Below are 21546 nucleotides of genomic sequence, written 5' to 3' on the forward strand. Positions count from 1 at the left end.
TTGTATGAACATGTTTTAATTGGGGGGTGGACGTCACATCCTCTAGGTTTTTTTTTGTATCTCTCCAACTTTAAACGATATTTTTGGTTTACTGTCCTATAGAATACATTGGAATGATTTCAAACCTGTTTTTATTCATCCTAATAATTATAAAGGAGTGCCTTGGAAATATGTGTTTACATAATTTGTAAACACATATTTGTTTGAGACCCACTGAGATAACTTAGACTAAAATTAACTATATAAACACTCAGAGTCCTCTCTCAACTCTCTCCTGCTCTCTCTCTCTCTCTCTCTCTCTCTCTCTCTCTCTCTCTCTCTCTCTCTCTCTCTCTCTCTCTCTCTCTCTCTCTCTCTCTCTCTCTCTCTCTCTCTCTCTCTCTCTCTCTCTCTCTCTCTCTCTCTCTCTCTCTCCTCTCTCTCTCTCAGGGGCTTTATTGGCATGAAAGTTAAATTAAACAATGTTGCCAAAGCATCACAATACAAAATAATTAACACCATTTCCATACATTTCAAATGTTTACATATTATTGATGATATATATATACAGTGATACAATTACATTTCAATGTGTGTGTGTGTGTGTGTCTCATTCACTGTCCCTCAGGTTGTGGCATGTGTATACATAGGCAACAAGATGTGCCTTGTCTCCTTCTCCTAGGAGTACTCTCAGTCTTGAGAGGTCATCAACCTCCTTGAAACCAGAGTTCAACTTGTTCCAGTAAACGCTCCTTACTTCGTTGAATGTTTGGCACTTCAGGAGGAAGTGCATCTCTGTCTCAGTCTCACCCGTCGTACAGTGACCACATATTCTGTTCTCTTTTGGTTGCCAGGATCTTTTGAGTCTTCCTGTTTCGATTGCCAGTCTGTGGTCACTGAGCCCTGTACTTGGTTAGGATCTGTCTCTGCTTTCTATCTCTGACAGTAGAGAGATATTCTGCCAGCTCATACTCTCTGTTTAGAGCCAGGTAACATTCTAATCTACTTTGGCTTTTAGTTTCTTCTTTCCAATGTTGTAAATAGTTGTCTTTACATTGTGTTATAATGCGTTTGACTGTGATTGGTGTTTGGAGAGCAGTGTTGTTGAGAGACTGGTCAGAGTGGCTCTGAGAGGGGGCAGCTAGCCTCAGCACCAGCTGACATAGGGGACTCTTCTCTTGGGTTAGCTCTTGGCTTTGGAGGGCTTTGGAGTGGAGGGTGTCTCGGGGGCTGGATCTAAGGTGGTTAAAGAATGTTAGTGCTCTCTTTTGAGTGTTAATGATCTGTGGGTATCTGCCTAATTCTGCTCTACATGCATTTGTTGGTGTTTTTCTCTGAACACGTAAAATGTATCTGCAGAATTCTGCATGTAAAGACTCTGTTGGATGTTTGTCCCAGCGGGTATAGCTCTGGTGACTGAGTGGACCCCATACTTCACTACCGTACAGCGCAATGGGCTGGATCACACTATCAAAGATTTTGAGCCAGATTTTAATTGGAATTTGGACATTATAAAATGTTCTCTTAATTGCATTTAGAGCTCTTCTGGCTTTTTCTTTGAGTGCATTCACTGCCATGTTGAAACTTCCCGATGCTGTTATGGTTAAACCGAGGTAGGTATAACTCATACTATGTTCCATGATATGATTGTTTATGGTAAAATGGTATTTGTTCTCCTGACATCTGGGGCGTTTTTGGAAAACCATGACATTAGTTTTCTTCATATTGACTGTCTACTATGTCCAGCTGTTGTTGTAGTCCTTGTTCAGTAGGAGACAGCAGACTCTCTCTCTCTCTCTCTCTCTCTCTGATTGTGAGTGGACCGGTGAGTATAGCGGAGAGCGATCGTTTAAAGTTTTACAACTTTTCAAACCATTGTTAACAATTCATTTTTCTCTGAGTGATAGTTTATGTCTTTGTGCATCACTTCACCGACTTTGGTGTTTTTTGGTGGTGTTGTTTGGTTGCACTGGTGAATTGTTTGTCTAATTGTTTGTCTAGCGGCTGCAGCTGCAGTCACGCCGCCCGGCATGGCGTTCCGTGGCAGCTGCGCTGTGTTAGATAAGCTGACTCGCCAACACGCCATCAAGCTCTCTCCACATGTCGGTGTGTCGGTGGAGGAGTGTGGTCTGGCTGTGGGGGCTGTGGTGGGATATGGCAGAGTTAAATCTGCCTCCCGCATGAACAGTGCAGTGGTTATTTTTTTTAGACTGCACGGAGAAAGCTAACCAGCTGGTGGAGAGCGGGCTAGTGATTAAAGGGATGCTGTTACCCGTGCTACCCCTGGTCACTCCAGCTAAAAAAGTAATCATCTCTAATGTACCCCCGTTTCTGAGAAACGAGTTGTTGGAGAGAGAGCTAGTTCGATACGGCCAGCTTGCGTCTCCCATTAAGTTGATCCCCCTGGGCTGCAAATCCCCGCACCTCAAGCACGTTGTGTCTTTTAGGAGACAGGTGCTTATGGTCCTGAAAAAGGATGAAGGGGAACTAAATCTGGCTCTCAAGTTAAAAATTGATGATTTTGTGTATACTGTCCATGTTACGTCTGACATTTTGAAATGTTATGGTTGTGGAGCGGCAGGACACCTGATTCGCGCGTGCCCGGAGAGGGCGGGTGACGCGCCCGTGGTGTCCGCGCTCGCAGCCGGCCCGACGGTGCCCGCGGCGGAGCCGCTACCGGTTGCCTTGTCCACGGCTGGGCCGCCGGTGCAGGGGTCCGTGCCCGCGGCGGAGCCGCTGCAGGTCCCTTTGTCCACGGCCGGGCCGCCGGTGCTGGGGTCCGCGCCAGCTGCGGGGCCGCTGCCGGGTGCTTTGTCCACGGCCGGGCCCGCGCCAGCTGCGGAGCCGCTGCCGGTTGCTTTGTTCACGGCCGGGCCGCCGGTGCTGGGGTCCGCGCCCGCGGCGGAGCCGCTGCCGGTTGCTTTGTCCACGGCCGGGCCCGCGCCCGCGGCGGAAACGCCGGTGGTGGAACCGCAGGTCAGTCGGTCCGTGGCAGAGCCAACGGTTCCACGCGTAGAAAGCACACAGGCAGCCGGTACACACAGTATCACACACACAGACACTCAGGTCACACAGAAAGCAGATAGTGAGCACACTGCAGCCAGAGTGGCTGAGTCTGTTCTGGATGAGGATTTGTTAAGGTTACCTGTTAAAAGGAAAAACGAACAAGTGAGCAAAGGATGTGTGGCTCAGAAATGGAAGGTGTCAAAGAAGGAGTCGATGTGTTCCTCCTCTCAGCCAGAGGGAGTCTCAGAGGACAGTGACAGCGAATCATTCTTTGACATCGTTGAGGTAGCAAAGGGAGAGGAGTATTCTTCCCAGAGGATCAAATCCTTTCTGGCGGAAACTAAGGGGTGGAGGGGGGTGAAGTTAGATGACTTTTTTGCAGATTTGCAGATCTTCCACAATACTGCCAGGGTTCTCATGCGGCGCAAAGAAGCCTTAGGGGAACCTTTCTTCAGCGGCCCAGAGAAGGCTCGGTTAAAGAAGATACTTCAGAGGATTAGAGGGGAAACTGCAAAGAATGATGAATAAGTACATCTTGGTTTTATTTTTTTAAATTTTTTTTTCTTCAGCCAGGTTTTTGATTTTGTTAGGATGCAACTATAATTTCATTATGAGTGACATAAAGCTGGGCTCTTTAAACATTAACGGTGCTCGAGGGGACGCTAAGAGAGCGTCTTTATTTACTTTATTAGGAAACAAGAGTTTAAATGTGACGTTTCTTCAGGAAACTCACAGCACTGCTAAGAACGAGAGTGACTGGAGGAGGGAAATGGGGGAGGGGAGGGCTTCTTCAGCCATAAGCGCAGCAATAGTGGAGGGGTTGCCATTCTCTTTGCGAGGGGCTTTACACCCTTCTCCTGTACGGTCGATGAGGTCATCCCAGGACACTTGCTCAAAATAAATGCTGAATTTGAAAAAGTTAAAATATGTTTTATAAATATTTATGCTCCCAGTGTGGGCGCAGAGAGGCTTTTGTTTTTTGAGAAACTAAAACACACTCTAAGCACCTGTGATAGTGGGGAGTATCTGTTCCTGGGGGGTGACTTCAACTGCACAGAGAACCCTGTGCTGGATAGGAACCACCAGGAACCGCATGCTGCCTCGAAGAGTGCCTTAATAAGACTAACAGAAAGCTTTGAGCTGTGTGATGTTTGGAGGCACTTCCACCCGGGCCAGCGGCAGTACACGTGGGTGCACTCTAGGGATAACCTGTTGTCTCTGGCTAGGCTGGATCGTGTCTATGTTTTTAACCATCACATTAATGTAAGCAGAAGCTGCTCCATCAGTCCAGTGGGAATCTCTGACCATTCCCTTGTACAAGTCTCAGTTTTTATTAATCATGTTAAGTGTAATAGTGCGTATTGGCACTTTAATGCTTCTCTGTTGACCGACAACCATTTTAAAAATGTTTTTTAAATTATTTTGAGAAAACTACCGTTTATCTAAGAGTGAGTACAATTCTCTTCAGCAGTGGTGGGATGTAGGAAAAGTGAAGATCAAGCAGCTTTGCCTGCAGTACACTTTCAATGTCACAAAGGACATGGCTAGATCTCTGAGAGCTCTGGAGAGAGAAGTGGTGGAGCTGCAGGGATTGGCAGACTCCACAGGAGAGCGAGAACATGTTGAAGTTTTCAAAAGTAAAAACTCAGCTCTGTCTGACTGCTGGGGTTTTCTGCTCAGGGTGCTCTGGTCAGATCCCGGTTTCAGAACATCGTGAAAATGGATGCTCCCTCTCACTTGTTCTTTGGTCTCGAGCGTAAGAATGGTCAGAGGAGGCTGATGCACTCCCTGCGATCCAATGCTGGGCAGCTGCTTCAGGAGTCCGCCGACATTCGTCAGTGTGCTGTGGAGTTCTACAAAGAGCTCTACAGAACAGAGTTCCAGGCCGAGGAGCTCAGCAGGAGGACCATGCTGAGCTGGAGGCGGAGCTCTCTGCCCAGGAGTTGCAGGAGGCCCTGCAGAGCATGCAGAGTGGGAAGGCTCCTGGCATAGACGGCCTGCCTGCAGACTTCTATGAGGCTCTCTGGCTCTCTGGCCTATAGGTGACGACCTGCTGAGTGTGCTCAGAGACAGTCTAAGTAACGGGAGGTTGCCTCTGAGTTGCAGGAGAGCTGTGCTCACTCTCCTCCCTAAGAAAGGAGACCTGCAGGAGATTAAGAACTGGCGTCCTGTGTCTCTACTCTGTACCGACTACAAGCTGCTTTCCAAAGTGTTAGCGACGAGGCTGAGAAAAGTGATGGAGAATGTCATTCACGTAGACCAGACATACTGTGTACCCAGCAGGTTGATAACTGACAACGTGACTCTGATTCGAGATGTTTTGGACCTCTCCGGTTCATTGGGCTGTGAGCTTGGTCTGATTTCTCTAGACCAAGAAAAGGCTTTTGACTGAGTTGAACACCAGTACTTGTGGCAGACGCTGGAAGCTTTTGGGTTCAGCTCTGGTCTCATAGCCAAGATCCAGGTCTTGTACAGGGACATTGAGAGTGTACTGAAGATAAACGGTAGTTTGTTTGCTCCTTTTGAAGCTCAGAGAGGAGTCCGACAGGGCTGCTCTTTGTCCGGGATGCTCTACTCCCTGGCCATAGAGCCCTTTTTACACCGGTTAAGGTCAAAGTTACAGGGTTTTTCTTTTTCTGGCTGTAGGGATGTTTTTAAATTGTCTGCGTATGCGGATGACATAATGGTCTTTGTTAAAAAACAAGATGACATCAATGTTTTAACTGAAACTGTGAGAAATGTTTGCAAAATCTCATCTGCTCGAGTCAACTGGGGGAAAAGTGAGGCCTTAGCAGTAGGAGAGGGCAGTATTGACAGCTTGTTGTTACCTGGGGGCCTTGGTTGGAAAAGGGCAGGGTTAAAGTACCTGGGTATTTATCTTGGTGATGACACATTTTGTTTGAAGAACTGGGACGGGCTTATAGAGAAAGTGGAAGGCCGGTTAAAGAAGTGGAAGTGGATCCTTCCCAAACCTTGTTTCCTCCATGCTGGCTCACCGGCTGGCGTGCACCGACCCACCCGTAAACCTGCTGTCCAGGGTGCAGGCTCTCATGATGGACTTCTTCTGGGACCGCATGCACTGGGTCCCTCAGAGCGTCCTGTTCCTGCCAAAGGAGGAGGGGGGACATGGCCTGGTTCACCTGGCAAGCAGAGGGGCGGCCTTCAGGCTCCGGTTCGTCCAGAGGTTCCTGACTGGACCTGCTGACCTGGTCTGGAGACCTGTAGCTCGGGCCTTATTGGAGCGCTGTGGTGGGCTGGGTCTGGCTGAGTCGCTGTTCCTAATGGACCTGAAAGGATTACGCCTGAACAATCTCTCGGGTTTCTATGGAGGTCTCTTCAAGGTGTGGGGACTACTCAAAAAAGACAGACCAGAGTGCCGTGGCTCACTGTTCTGGCTCCTCAGAGAGCCGGTGGTCCGTGGATCTCGTTTTGTGTGTGGAGTAGGGCCTTCTCTACAACAGAGACTCTGTGAGGAGAGGATCCTCACGCTGGGCCAGGTGGTGGAGGTGTGTGGCCCCGGTCTGGACAACGCTGCAGGCCTGGCCTCACGTCTGAGCCTCAGGTCAGTCCGGGTGATCAGCCTCCTGCTGCAGAGCTGGAAACAGCAGCTCAGCCAGTCAGAGCTGGCGCTGATCGCTGCTCACTGTAACGGACTGAAGTCTCCAAATGACAATGACTCTTTTCCAGAGATGCAATGTTTTCCTGATCTCAGGTGTGAGGGTTTTTTGTTAAAGTTGGACAATATTACTGATTTTAAGTTTAGCACCATGTCCAACAAAACATTTTATTATTTGGTGACAAAGGTGCTGAATCAGAGCAGACTCCAAGAGCGAGTGGACACCCGGTGGAGAGCCCACCTGGGCCTGACGGAGGCTCAGAGGCCTGAGTGGAGAGCGCTCTACAAGCCTCCACTGACTAAGAGGGGTGGGGACCTCCAGTGGAGGATTCTCCACGCTGCGGTAGCTGTTAATGCGTTTGTTTCTGTGATCAACCCTACAGTGTCTGACGCCTGTCTTTTCTGTGAACAGAGGGAAACCATTTTTCATTGTTTTACAGAATGTGTTCGACTCCTTTGTCTTTTTCAGTTACTCACTCAGATGTTGATTTTGTTTAATGTGGTTTTTTCTAAGTCAATGTTCATTTTGGGTTGGAGGTACAGCCAGAAGCAAAAGTGCAAAAGTCAGCTTTTTAATTTTTTGTTGGGGCAGGCTAAAATGGCCATCTACCTCAGCAGGAGGAATAAAGTTGCGGGATCATTGGATACCGATGCAGATTCGATTTTCAAGCGGATGGTTAAAGCAAGACTGAAAGCGGACTACGGTTACTTTTGTTTAACAAAAAATGTGGGAAAATTTGAGGCCATGTGGTGCTTTAAAAATGCTTTGTGTTCGTTCTGTGGAGAATGAGGATCTTATTTTCAGTCGTTGTCTGAACTGACAATGTGTGTCAATGTGTCTGTTTGGTTATTTGCTTTGTGAATAAAAGTGGTTTGAAAAATCTCTCTCTCTCTCTCTCTCTCTCTCTCTCTCTCTCTCTCGTCATACATACACACAGAGACCAATCGAGGGCTTTGATTTATGATCGGTATGGAAGTGGACAGACAGGCACCCTGTGTGAGGCAAACCCACATTTGCGCAGCGTTGCGTTCACAATACATCATTTTTTTTTAAATCGCCAGACCAGCAGGTCACTTAACTTAAATTACATACAGTGGCAATGTCTCAAGATTTAGCAAAATACACCTTTTTGAACATACAGTAACACAAATACTACAAATCCACATAACAAACAATCAAAAATCAAAAAGGGTCGGCACTTATTATTTTAAGCCTGGCCGCCGCTATTTGTATATAGGGGAAACACTGAGTGTTATTACTGTTATCTGCATTTTCCGTGCGCAAGAATGGCACGCTTTACTGACATAGCAACTGCAACTCAGCAACGCACGGCATAGTGATCATCTTATTATCTTGTCTAATACTATTAGATGGATCTCCTGTGTATTACACTTCTGTTCCTGCACACAAAGCATTTTTATGTTTGTACTGTTTCGACCACTAGCCATTTGTTTGATTCTGAAGTTTCTGAGAGTGATATTCTCAGAAGTATGCTTTTGGGGTTGACCCAAATGTAAACACATTCTTGAATCTTGACATGAATTTGCTGACACAAGTTTGTGTCCATCCTGGCTTTTCGCTGAGGGTGAACTTCCTATTTTCAGTCCTGCTTCTAGTGCCTAGACAACTGTTATCACTCTGGGGAGAGATAGGTACTTTCCCAAAATACTACGCACATGCGAAATGTCAGGGAAACTTACCGGAACTGAAGTAATGCAAATTGTGTATTTTTCTTGTATATTTAGTGCAAATGTACATACATTCTTGTGACCAAATTGAACACAATGGTAATTTTTCCGAGTTTATTTTTCATGTCTGTGTGTGAATCTTCACATTTTCAGTGTGGGACCCCACTCCTTATCATAATATGTCCCCTGCAGCCATAATTACTAAACCTGACCAATCACTGCCAGAGACTTGTTAAAGGAGATGAGGCGCTGCTGGGGGAGGGCAACGAAAGGGATCTCTGTGTGTGTGTGTGTGTGTGTGTGTGTGTGTGGTGTGTGTGTGTGGTGTGTGTGTGTGTGTGTGGTGTGTGTGTGTGTGTGTGTGTGTGTGTGTGTGTGGGTGTTGGTGTGTGTGTGTGTGTGTGTGTGTGTGTGTGTGTGTGTGTGTGTGTGTGTGTGTGTGTGTGTGTGTGTGTGTGTGTGTGTGTGTGGTCGGTCATGTGATGTGATGACAGGAGCTACACGACATCAAAGAAGTGCTCCTGCCAGCAGATCACATCCTCAGCGGCACCGGGATAGAGCGGCTCTGCAGTGGATGATTTAAGAGCTGGTTGAAGCAATCAATATTTCAGCAGATATGAAATCTAGAAACGTGTATTTAAAATGATGTGAATCTGGGCGGTAGAATAAGCGCAGTATAAATCATTAGCTGCTCAGCCTGTTGTACTGTAGCTTACAACTTTGTATGAAGGTCTGTGTGTGTGTTCCTGTGTGTGTGAGAGAGAGAACATATTTTATAGGGTTTAACCAGGATGAACTCCTTAACAGCAAAACAAACAGAAATAGTTATCAGCAGTTTATTATATGTTTAATATTGCAGTGTTCCTGCTTGATAACACTTTCAAAACACAGTTTCTATACTACCATCACCACTACTATATATCTTCAACTGCTGTCATTAGAAATGTAGATACAAAATTAAACCGATTTTGTTCCAAGCCTTCAGGAAGTGCATTAAAGCCCTTAAGAAGCCCCTGAAAAGTTTCTTCACTATGTATAAATATTCATGATTAATTAAGGAGCAATATTTACACCCAAAACACATCGGAACATTGGCAGCCTACAGCTAGCTGGCATGCTTTGCCTGTTTAAAACGCTCAGCGAGCTGCAATTTTGTGTCTGCGTTAAAGTGCGGTAATTTTTAGTAATAATGCTGGCTAAACCATAAGGGGAGCCAATGTGGAATTGCCTCAAATTTGCATTATCCTTAACAGACAGCAGGGAGCACCTCCATCGTTGCAAAAAGAGGTCCAGTAGTGTAGAAGTCTGAGAAAATGAACCTTCTAATTCGATTTAGTACACCAGTCAACATTTATTTTCAAATAAATTATCTTAAATGCTAGTTCCAAGTATTTTTAATTAAGGCATGATTTTCCTATGTAAATGATGGACTCATTTAGGGTAAAATTGACGATAAAGCAGTGTATGCCTCAGGGAACACCTTGTGATTGAGAAATCACTACCAGGGTGTAGTCCATTGGGGTGTCCTTTTTTTGTCTTAGGCCAGGGGTGTCAAACTCAAATACGCAGTGGGCCAAAATAAAAAAATCGGTACTAGTCGAGGGCCGGACTGGTTCAATGTTTATTGCAAAACTTATTGAAATGAACTTATTGCACATATTAAACCTGGAACTAACAAAGCTTAAAGGGGACCTATCATGCAAAATGCACCTTTGCATGTCTTTTATACATGAATATGTGTCCCCGGTGTGTCAGGGAGCTCACCAAGTGTCAGAAAACACAACCCTCTCTCTTTTCCTCCATACCCAAATCTCTACAAACGGGGCTGCAACGGAGCTGATGCAGACTGATACAGATTTTAAAATAGTCTGACGTCAGTGACGAGGAGCTCTGCCTATATGGGCAACTCTCCACCAATCAGGGGAATGAGAGGTTGCCGTGGCATCATGGTAACACCATGGTAACATGACGCTCGTAACTCGGCCCCCTCCTTTGCAGGGGGGCGTGGTCAGCTGCAGCGCATGCAAATACAGGGTGGAGGAGAGCAAAATAGAGCGAAATGAGGCATGGCTAAAATAAAATCTGTTTGGTATTTTGAAAAGGAAAACGTATAAATATACCTTATATAGGTATGGCCCTACAATATATTATTCAAATATAGCATGATAGGTCTCCTTTAAATGATTGCCTATAAAAACAACATTAAACATTAAATAATCAGTTGCATTAATTTGTTATGGCTCTATCTGCAGCTTTTCCCGAGTCATTTCTTATGATTACATTTTTCCACAGGCCAACAACAGCTTCAAAAAAACAATTTCCCTCAAAGAGAAAACCAAACATGCCCTGTTGTCTCAAGAAAGAAAGTGCAGAAGGAAACATCCATTAAACTCAGTGTGCTGCTCTGTGATGCTAGTTCAAGCCAGATACTTGGCATCTCATCTTGGGTGCAAGTTCATCAATGTTTGGGCTCAGGGCCAGGCTCAGAGCTGAGGAAACCCTCAGGATTGAGTGAAGGTGTGCGTGCAATATACCGGCGGGCCAGATCTAATAGTAATTATCCTGCGGGCCGAAATTAAATCCACCAAGGGCCTGATTTGGCCCGTGGGCCTTGAGTTTGACACATGTCTCTTAGACCAGTGGTTCTCAAATGGGGGTACGCGGACCCCTAGGGGTACGTTGGAGTACTGCAGGGGGTACGTGAGATTTATTTTTATGTTAATGAAAAAAAAAAAAAAAAAAAAACTAATTTTAGGAAAAGTAACGAAGTTTGAGCAGTGTGGGTTTTATATTAACAGAGTTACACATGTTTCAAAACGCGAAGTGTAATAACTGCAGTGGCCTTCCTGTCACTGAGAATAACAAAGATCCTCAGTGAAGCACAAGCCCATTAGTGATGGGTCGGTCGCGAACGATTCGTTCTTTTTGAACGAATCTTTGAAGTGAACGAGATGAACTGATTCCTCCCACAAAAAGATTTGTTTGTTTGAGTCGCCGCCTTCCGCCAAAAGCTAAAGAGAAGCTGTTCGCGAACGACGAACTTAAAGAACTGGCGGAAACAGTTCAGAATGGTTTCCTAGTTCCTACAGTTATTTTATCTTATATCCCTTTCTTTCAAGAGGAATACTGGATGTTCCATCTACACAGAGTTGGACTCAGTTAGACAAGACAACTACCACAAATACAATGAAGTACTTTACTGTTGGACTCAGTACTAGTTGGACTTCTACCACAAGTAGGCTACTATGAAGTTATTTTACTGTGTACTTTTTCAGTTATTCTCTGTCAAACTCCTGTAGCAGAAAATCATTTTATCTCTCATCAAATATAGCAGAAAACATGCAGTTTGACAGAGGATTAAAACTGTAATCAGAGCCCTCTCATCTGAGCACACACACACACACACACACACACACACACACACACACACACACACACACACACACACACACACACACACACACACACACACACACACACACACACACACACACACACACACACACACACACACACACACACACACACACAGGAGCGGGACATCCTCCTCAACCTGTCCGCCATAAATGCCTCAGAGGACGGATACATGAACCGTAGCGTCCAGCTAGCTTAGCCGCTAGCTTAGCCGCTAGCTTAGCCGCTAGCTTAGCCGCTAGCTTAGCCGCTAGCTTAGCGATAAATACACACAGCGTTGTATTCTCCTCCCCATGTCGGCCCTAAAAGCTTCAGAGGGCGGATAGCTGGGCTCCGTAGCGTCCCACTAGCTTAGCCGCTAGCTAAAGGTAAACATAGATGGGTACATAGAATATGAGGTCACCGAGGTAGAGGATATATTTTTGTATTCACTTTGAACTCGGCCAAATGGAGTTTAATGCTTTGGGATTTAAGTTAGGCCACATAGTTTAATGCTTTGGGATTTAAGTTAGGCCACATAGTACGTGCATGGGTTTGAAAGTATAACGTGCTAGCCTGCTGTAATACATCATATAGTCAGGCACAAATTTATGAGATTTAACAATGGCCAATTATATTTCTTAAATAATATGTAGCCTATTCCCAGAGCATAATTCATGGGGCAACAAGGTGAGGTGTAAAATGTGTTTTAATATCATACATTTTAATCCAGCAAATTTCTTGTACGGACTTCGGCAGTAGTGAAGACTCACTGAACGAATTAAGTACAAAGACGAATCGAAATGCCCATCACTAAAGCCCATGTTTCTCACTAAATTGTAAGTACAACTTATTAAAAAGATCAGTTCAATGCAACTAATGTCGTCTTAGTGTTATTGCATGATGTTAAAATTGGTTTGCCATGAATTTCGTGATGGATTGTAAAAAATGAATTTTTTTTTCAAAGGGGGTACATTATTGAAAAAAGTTTGAGAATCACTGTCTTAGACAATGAAACCTTTTTACTGTGTTTTCAGTTCATCCATCCATCCATCCATGAAAGTGAATTATTACATTCTCTAACAGCTCCACCCCTTTGGGTCATGTTTGTTTCCTAAACAAAAACAACATGACAAAGGCCAAAAACAAAGATAGCCAAAATATAATCCCAAGGCTCCAAACAGTAGGCCACAAAACAATTGGCGATGTCTAAAATGAGCCTATCGATGTTATCCTTCTTTGTCACTACGAGAGACTTTCACATTAGTCAAGGTCAACTAATCCATGCAGATAGTATACATATTGACAAGTTCAGCATTAAGGTTAAGTAAGTATTATGAAGGCTTCAATACCCCAAACCCACGGAATTTGTTTTGACTCTAGGCTGGTAAGTGAAGTAGAAATAAAAAATCGAAGACATTATGAATGATAGGTGTGCAGAACTGAGTATCCTTTCTCTGACTAAAGACATATTTCCCACTGGCAAGAAGAGCTTAACACAATGATACCAACAGGAATCTCTTGAGAGAAACTGGTCTAAAATAAATTACAGTCATGGAGGCCGCAAATCATAACTGCCATAAATATACATTAATTGTTTCTGTATCATTTATTGTGATCATATTCTTTTTTTCATGATGTAAGGCAGGGGTACTCAAATACAAATCTTAAAGGTCCAAAATAAATGTTTCAATAAGACAAAGGTCCGTTTATTACGGTCATTCAAACTTTTAAACAATTGCAACAAGATTCTTAACACGAGGTTGCAAAAACAAAAATAATCTGTATGCAGCAGTTTTCATTGTTATTGTTTCTGTGCTTGACCCCTCAGAGTCGCAGTGTAAGAGCTGCACAGTTAGGAATAAAGGCAGCTGCACCCTCTTTCATTCAGCATTCCCATTATTGCTTTATAAATGTCTTGCCCCCTTGTGTGTCCACTGAGGTTCGTCAGGCCCAACACATCTTCAACAAACTCCCCCTTTGCCTCATCATAAAAACTCACAAACACCAGCAACTGAGCATTGTCAGTGGTGTCAGTGGACTCACCCACAGCTAAGGAAATGCACTGTGCATTTTTTATTCCATCACAAAGCTGATGAATCAAATCACCAGCCAGTATTTATGTTCTTCTGGTTACTGTGGAATCTGAGAGGGGGATTTGCTTGATTTGACCTGTTATTTCCTCTTTTTGTTTGCCTTCAACATGGTCTCCATCACTTCAGTCATGCATTCTTTTATACTGCAGTTATTATCCAGTGGAAAGTCCTTACCTACTGGCCTAGTTAAATCAAAGTGATTACTTTTTTTTGGCTGGGCAGTGTAGTTTTAAACACCGTCTTATTTGACTTTCTCAGGAATTAAAACAGTTTTTTGGGGGCAGACCCCCTCAAAGAAAACAATATATTTACACACGTAAGGTCATCATCTTAATAGTTTTGTATGCTCATCCGTGAGCAGAGCATCAAGTTGGCATGTCTATTACAGCTGAATGCGGCGATTACCATCTTGTTCAGCAAAACGCCTCACAAACGTATTAAGATCAACAGCTTTAGTGCGTTTTGATTCAATGCTGAGTACAGCCAAACTGACAGTCTCTTCTCTGTCAGTGTAGACCGCAAATACCTCATTCCTTCAGTGCGTGGGTCCGAATGCTTCTCGTTTTGCGCCGTCCAGTTAAAAATGAAATCGCCGCCAAATCGTATGTCCACGCTCGCGCCAGGACCGGGGGAGGGGTTACATGACGTGCATCTTGTGCTGCATTCACTTGCACTCGGACATTAGAGACTTTCTCTCATAAATGTCCGATGAGCCACAACTTTTCTTTCAAAACAAAGCTGCCAACTGGGGTGGCAGATGGGGTGGCAAGGCCTATTTTTAGGGTGTCAGTTGCCACCCCGGTAGGTGAAACTAGGCTACTAGCTACAGTACAGATGGAACTAGATGAGCTGTTAACTCTCGCTCTGAATTTTTTTTGTTTTTGTTTTAATTCTCGCTCTGACTTAGACAGGTTGAAAGAGACACACACATTTTTCCCACCCGCATTCCGCGAAGACCCGCCCTACTGTGCCTCTGATTCGCAGATTGTTTGGGGGGAAAAAACGCTGACTGGATGCTGAATGTGATTGGACCAAAGCGTTGACACACACAGGTGGAACACAGTGGAACAGTCAGACATGCAGAGCGCTGTTTGCAGTGGACATAGCGGAGAATTTTGACTCGTTGCGAATGCGTTGTGGCGATGTCTCACATATAATACAGAGAGATCATACATATGAAAAGTATAATTTGCTCAGAGTCCGGAGACAGTGCTGGTTCGGTCCGGATCCGGACCGGAGTCCGTAGTTTGAGGATGCCTGATGTAAGGTATTGACACAAAAAGATTGGTGGTGCTGTGATGTTTTGTTGTATCACTGTATTTGGTCCAACAAGTGAATAGCTGGAAGGGAGAGGAGACTTCTGACATTTCCCTGCACTCGAGCAGCAGGCCTTTTGATACCACAGTGACGTGTTAGACCACAAAACACCACACTGTATGTACTGTAGTGTGTATTTATTATTTGTTGTTGTTACACCTCCTGCTAAGTGGAGACCCCCCCTCAGCAAATAGTGTGAAAATGTTATTGATTGAAGTCACCTACTTCCCAAATGTGTTGCTTACATAAAAAAATCAAGAATATTTATTATATTTATTTGAAATCAGTTTGAATATACAAATAAGGTACTTATCATTCAGTCAATCATTTAATATACTGTAACTTGAATAGATTTCCATAAAATAAATCTGAAATTGGATAATGCAAGGTTCGACATTTGTCTCAAGGGGCCTTATTACGCTTTTTGGGTTTTTTTCCCTAATCTGTAGTGTGTTATAGGTTTTTGTGCATGTGGTCTGCAAAGACTGAAATCCTGAAACGCCTCCATTGGACTGCTTTGTTTACTTCCGTTACAAAGTGACCTCTGTAACACTTGCACTATTGACTTGTTCTCCAACACATTGCATGTGATATGCTAGGGGGCTGGACATATCCAACACATCTCTAAGTGGTTGACCAATCACAACAGAGCCTGCCAGCCAATCAGAGCAGAGTGGGCTCTGGTTTGATAAAAACAACAACCTTTTTGGACATTAACACATGCAAACTATCACAGTAGAGGCATAAAATACAAATATGAACCAATACATTTGAAAAAGATATCCTCTTTAAATTAGTTTTTGCAGAGGGAAATTTGAATGTGTCTTGTAAAAGCTCCATCAGTCGCAGTTAGGTTAAAGGCTAACGTGAAAATGGAGTACTGATGATCAAGGTCATAGGTTTTATGGAATTAATATTGAGAAAGACCTCACAAGAATAATAATGTCGGTGTAGGAGTTTGTGGGTCTTTATGCGACTGTGTTTTTGTTTGTGTTCTCACACTGGTGTTTGTAAGAGAAAGCTCAAGGCCCAGTATGTTGAATAATGAGACATGACTCTGTGTTTGTGCCTGCCAGTCCCAAACTCAGCAGGAAGTCCTGTCCAACTGGAGGAACATTTAACCGTTCAGCATAGACCTAATTTATCTAAAAAAGTTAAAAAAAGAAACATAGAGACAAAATGGAGGCAATGCATCGCCCCTGAATATTTGTCCATCGCCTAAAGCCTGTGGTGCGCTTCATTGATTTGTTTGCTGTTGTAATGCGAGCAATGGATGATTGAATTGTGCTGAACCAGCGTTTCTTTCAGCTTTTCTATTAGGCGGATATTTTTGACATGGTGGATTAGAGGGTGGGGGGTTGGATCATTCCCCAGCTTAACCACAAACGGCCATAAACAGGGCGGGATGAGTCATTTACAGGCGCAATCTCATAACACATCAATCTTATTTTTATTGACAGAGGATAAACAATTTATTAGTACTCCCCCCCCCCCCCTAAAGCTCTATTTTTGGGATATTCACAAATAATAATACGTTTTTAGCAGCTCAAATTTAAACGCTAATAAAAAGCTTATCTAAAAAGATTTGTTTTTAGCTGTGGTTCAAAATGAGTTGGCCTCTCTGATATTTCCTGATGGTGTGTTCCACAGTTCGGAGCGTAGTGGATAAAAGCTGCTTCCTGTTCCTCCTTTCACTCATCTTGTATGCTAACTCCTCTCCCTCATATCTTCTGGCCCTAAACAGGAACCTGAGCAACAACAAGATCTCCCTGCTGAGGAACGGCTCTTTCTACGGCTTGGCTGCTCTGGAAAAACTGTGAGTCCTTAAATCAAGCTATCTTTACTATTCCCCCCCTCCCCAGAGTCCTAATGGCTGTCATCACCCGTTTCTCCCATTTTTTCCCCTTAAACTGTGGGTTTTCTCTGGAAGTTTTTCCTTGTACGATGTGAGGGTCTAAGGACAGAGGGTATCGTTTTTCTCATACTGATATTCTGAACAATCTGTGCTGTTGTATTTGCTGTAAAGTGTCTCTACTGTAGGCTATTTTTATTATATGTACAGCACTTTGGCTCGACCAAAAATCACTTATAAATGTGCTATATAAATAAAACTTGATTTGATTTGATCACAGGAGCCCTATGTAGCGAGGAAAAGGCAAAAGGGTGACATGGTGGGAAATTACAGTAGGAAGTCTGCATTGCAGAAGGCTCACCAATGATTTTCACCCTTCTGCCCTCGTACTTAGCCTCAATTTCCACAGTAAATGTCTTAAAAGGGATAATATATAGCATCATATAAAGGCCTAATGCCGTACACTTTGACAATTTGACTGGCTGCTACCGAGTCCATGTCTCTGAGTCAGACATGATACGCACTGTCCTGGAGGGCTGTATGCGAACACAATGAAAAACTGAAACATTGACTATAATTTCAATTTGTTGACGTAACACATTTAAATAAAGTCAACGTTCCAGTTTTTCAGTGCTGCCTCATGATGAGCTCTATGATGGTTATTTTCCACGTTGCCTCCTGAACTCAACTATTGATTGCCTTCACCTCCATCCAGTACGATGATTACCGCTCTCCTACCGTATGGTGACACTGACATCAGCTGATGAGGAGGAAATCACAGACGGCTGAAATCACAGCGAGGACGGCTTAATAACTCTCCACCTCTCCGTCAATCCACCTCAGATCCATGCATCACAACCTCTACACCAGCGGCTGCTTTGCATTTCATTCCCGTCAGTTGATCTCAATCTCTCTGAGTCTTTGACAGTTGGTTTCAGATTGTAATGTCAGTGGCGTCATTCTTCCAGTGTCACCGTGTCGCCGGCCGACCTGCAGCGTGATGTCACATGTCTCCCCGGGCTTTATTAGCAGGCTGGGATTACATGTAACGGGATTGCGTTATCAGGATACAAAAAAAGGGAACTGTATTCCCTTACAGTTAAATACAAATATACTGTGACATTTCTAAAAGTTAGGGATTACTAGCGGGATTACAATGTGAACATATATTTTAAAATTAATACAAATACAAATTAAAAAAAGATTAATATATTAGATGTACTGCCCGCAATTTCTTTTTGGTTTTCAATATAGGCTACTTTCATTATTTATGTTAAATATATTTACTTGTACATTGTTGGACACCTGATTTATTATATTATACAGCATTTGCAAACTACACTGTAACTTTGACATTCATTCAATGTATCATGACAACATACAGTATATCACATAACTGTATTAGATTAAAGCAATAACATTAAGTTGAACATAATATATATTTAAGTAAATACTCTTCTGTAATTTAAGAGGACACATTTTCTACCCCAAACATCTTGGTTTCTTCTTTTCCAAGGTCACATCGTATGTTATATTACATAATATCCTTAAGTAAAAACATCTTATTGTATTTATTTGAGTGGCATTTGATATTAAGGTAACCAAAAAGTAGTGGAAAGTAATCAGGTTACTGATTCAACAGGTTATTAGTAATTATAATGGATTACATTATTAAAGTAACCCTCCCAACCCTTGCAGTGGCCTCATTCTTCCAGTCGTTTTTGGGTAACTGTGTCGCCGGTCGCCCTGCAGGGTGATGTTTCCTATCTCCCCGGGCCTTATTAGTGCCATTGAACCTCTCTACCGTCCCCCGTCCCCCACCTCAGTGTTGGAAGGATGATTGCGAGGCGTTTGAGGACACTCTGCCAAAGGTTTGTCAAGGCTGACCTCTTCCAGCAGCACGTTGCGTGCCCGATCCTTCACCTCGCTGTCTGGGTACAGCCTGTCCATCCGTCCCGCCACAGGCAGCATTTGGCACAGATGTGTGTGTGTCGCTAGCTCTTGATGCCAAGGCAGGTAGCCTCAGTGAGTTGAAAGTGGCGGCCAGCTGTTCCCTCGTCTGGCCCGGCTGTTTGTCTGCCTGCGAACCGGCTCGGCTGGCTGACTGACCAGATCTGAGGGTGGTGGTAAATTGGCAACTGATTGACAAGCTTAATTACCCGTGTGTGTGTGCGTGTGTGTGTTTGTGTTTGCACCACTCGTGCTACAGCTGTGGACCCTCTGAAAACAAAGTAATCTAAGTTTTTACTTTGCATGATATACAATTAGGGTGTGTTAATTAAAGTTTTCCTAAATTCCACAACATATTTTATTAATCATTACTGGTGGTACCTAGCCACGAGGATCCTTTTGGGGTAATTTGTCCTGGCTTTGGGAAATGCTTCAGTCTCCACCTAAAAACAGTATTTTTTTTAACCCATTTTCAAATACTGCAAATTGGTCTACACTGACGCCTCATGTTCCCCTCTAGCATCAGTTTTCAGGGCTGCCCCTAGTGGAGTAATTATGACAGAAGTAAAGGAGAGAGTCAGGTGACCATATTGTACAGAGAGAAAAAGTCCACATTAAGGCCACAGAGACAGAACGGGTTGTATCCGCTACAGTTCTTTATCGTATAGACGGTTCGTCCACACGAGGCCAACACGGAAACGGAGCCCTCAAACAATAACGCATCCTAAAGTGGGAAGGTCTGGTAACGAAACGCTTGCTGCTCCGTCTGTACGCCCTATACGATCATAGCCCCGACTCTCCCCACCTCTCCTGCTCACCCCCGCGTCATTGCTGATGCGTTTCGCCAAACAACAACAACAATGGTGGATCACAGGGTTGCGTTCGTGCTCCAGACGCTACTGACCATGATACAGATGTTAGTGCAAAATCTACAGCTCCTCTACCACAACCATCAGCAACAAGTGGACATGGAGAACTACATGAACTATATGTTGCTAAATCCACCGCGGAGAATAACCAGAAGGGCAACCAGGCAACCATGCTCGGTTATCTTATTCGCTGCTTTTGGTGTATTTTGTGGCGGAAGTACAGCGCCACTTACAGGCCCGGCATATGTACTACAGCGTCTCCAGCGGGTCGAGCGGTCTCGTGTGAACGGACACGTTTCTTGAGCCGATTTCGTGTGGACGGAAGACTTTTTTGATATCGACTTCGGTTCGTTTTCGTCTCTGTCTCCGTGTGGATGGGGCCTAAGAGTTTACCCATAAGCCCATTGTTTGCATCCCATTTGAAACCAAAGGCAACATTAACTTAATTGACCTCTTAAAGAGCCTGTGACAGCATCCCAACAACTGTTGTGCAATGAAATATTGGGCTACTAGTAATCTCGAACCGTCAGTTTAAAAAAGAAAAAGCGATACCGTTCCGTTAAATATCAATAATTTCGAACATCGCGGGGAAATTCCTTCGACTCATTTTGAAGTTTTGGGGGAAGCCGGAAGTGACGTCAATGCGGGAACGCTTCACTGTGCGGCGAGAGACAAGTGTGTTGTCATGCGTAGAAATGGTGAATTACTGAGTTTAGGCACGTTAATAACGTTTTAATGAAGTTGACTACAGTATATTCATATTTGTCAGTGCTTTCATGTCAATTCGGCGAACATAAACATAAATGATCGTGGTGAAGATGATGATTACATTAGGATTCAAAATCGGTAGTGAGAGCTACTGAATTTCCTCCTACTGAATATAATGCAATGTGTGTGTCTTTGACATTAGCGCTGCCAGCCACCTGTGCCCTGTACTACGAAGCCAGTTCAACATACCCTGGATATGTTTGAGTAACAAACAAACTAACAACAACAAACTAACAAACGAGATCTCGCTAAGCGGTCCTACAACGCTGGTTATCAACTCGGTAAATCAAGCCAGGGTTTCTCTCTCCAGCTGAGAGCGCGTTCACGTGAAAGGAGCGGGGTTAGCAACATTTGACCAATCACAAACAGGGACAAGTGTACTGACAGCGCAGCGTCATACTTCATTAATGAAAAGTAAACTAATATTAGACAAATATGAGCTTTAAACATCCATGACTTAAACATATAATCTAGGATACAAGCCACAGAGTTGCACCTGCAAGGTGAATACAGAACAACTGGTTAAAAAATAACTAGGCCTACCGAGTGTTTGAAAGCGTATAGTTTTATGATATCACTGCCCCATCTAAGACACGAGTGGATATGACTTTAATTACATTTGACTCAAGTGTTTCGTCAACATAATATGTTGCTTAAAATAATACTTCTGCATACAGTATGTGACACTGTAAGTGTTGCATGGCCAGATACGGCTGGAGAAGCTGACTCAGATAAGGAAATATATGATATATTATGATATTATATGATCGATGATCTGATTGATGATGTAATATCATCATCATCATCTTTTATTTAAAGAGACTCTTGGTCCATTATTACAAAAACATACAACACTCAAATATAAATTAAAAAAGGCAGTTATACCAATGTTTCCACAGAGGTGACTGGTATCGTACAGCACTGAAACACGGATTTGACAGCAGCATAATGGTAGAGTTATGAGAAACATTCAATCGACAGATATGAATATGAATGATAAGTGCGACATGT

The 21546-nt window shown here is 43.7% G+C and overlaps 1 protein-coding gene across 1 annotated transcript in view; it reads left to right on the forward strand.

The window, feature by feature from the left end:
- The window catches only part of LOC117550931 (adhesion G protein-coupled receptor A3), a 422488-nt gene that overhangs the window by 31215 nt on the left and 369727 nt on the right, over positions 1–21546 (forward strand). Inside the window, 1 exon segment of the mRNA XM_034223540.1 lies at positions 16841–16912. Coding sequence (XP_034079431.1) covers positions 16841–16912 — 72 coding nt within the window.

Source organism: Gymnodraco acuticeps, unplaced genomic scaffold (genome assembly GCF_902827175.1).
Source record: "Gymnodraco acuticeps unplaced genomic scaffold, fGymAcu1.1, whole genome shotgun sequence".
NCBI classification, from domain to species: domain Eukaryota; kingdom Metazoa; phylum Chordata; class Actinopteri; order Perciformes; family Bathydraconidae; genus Gymnodraco; species Gymnodraco acuticeps.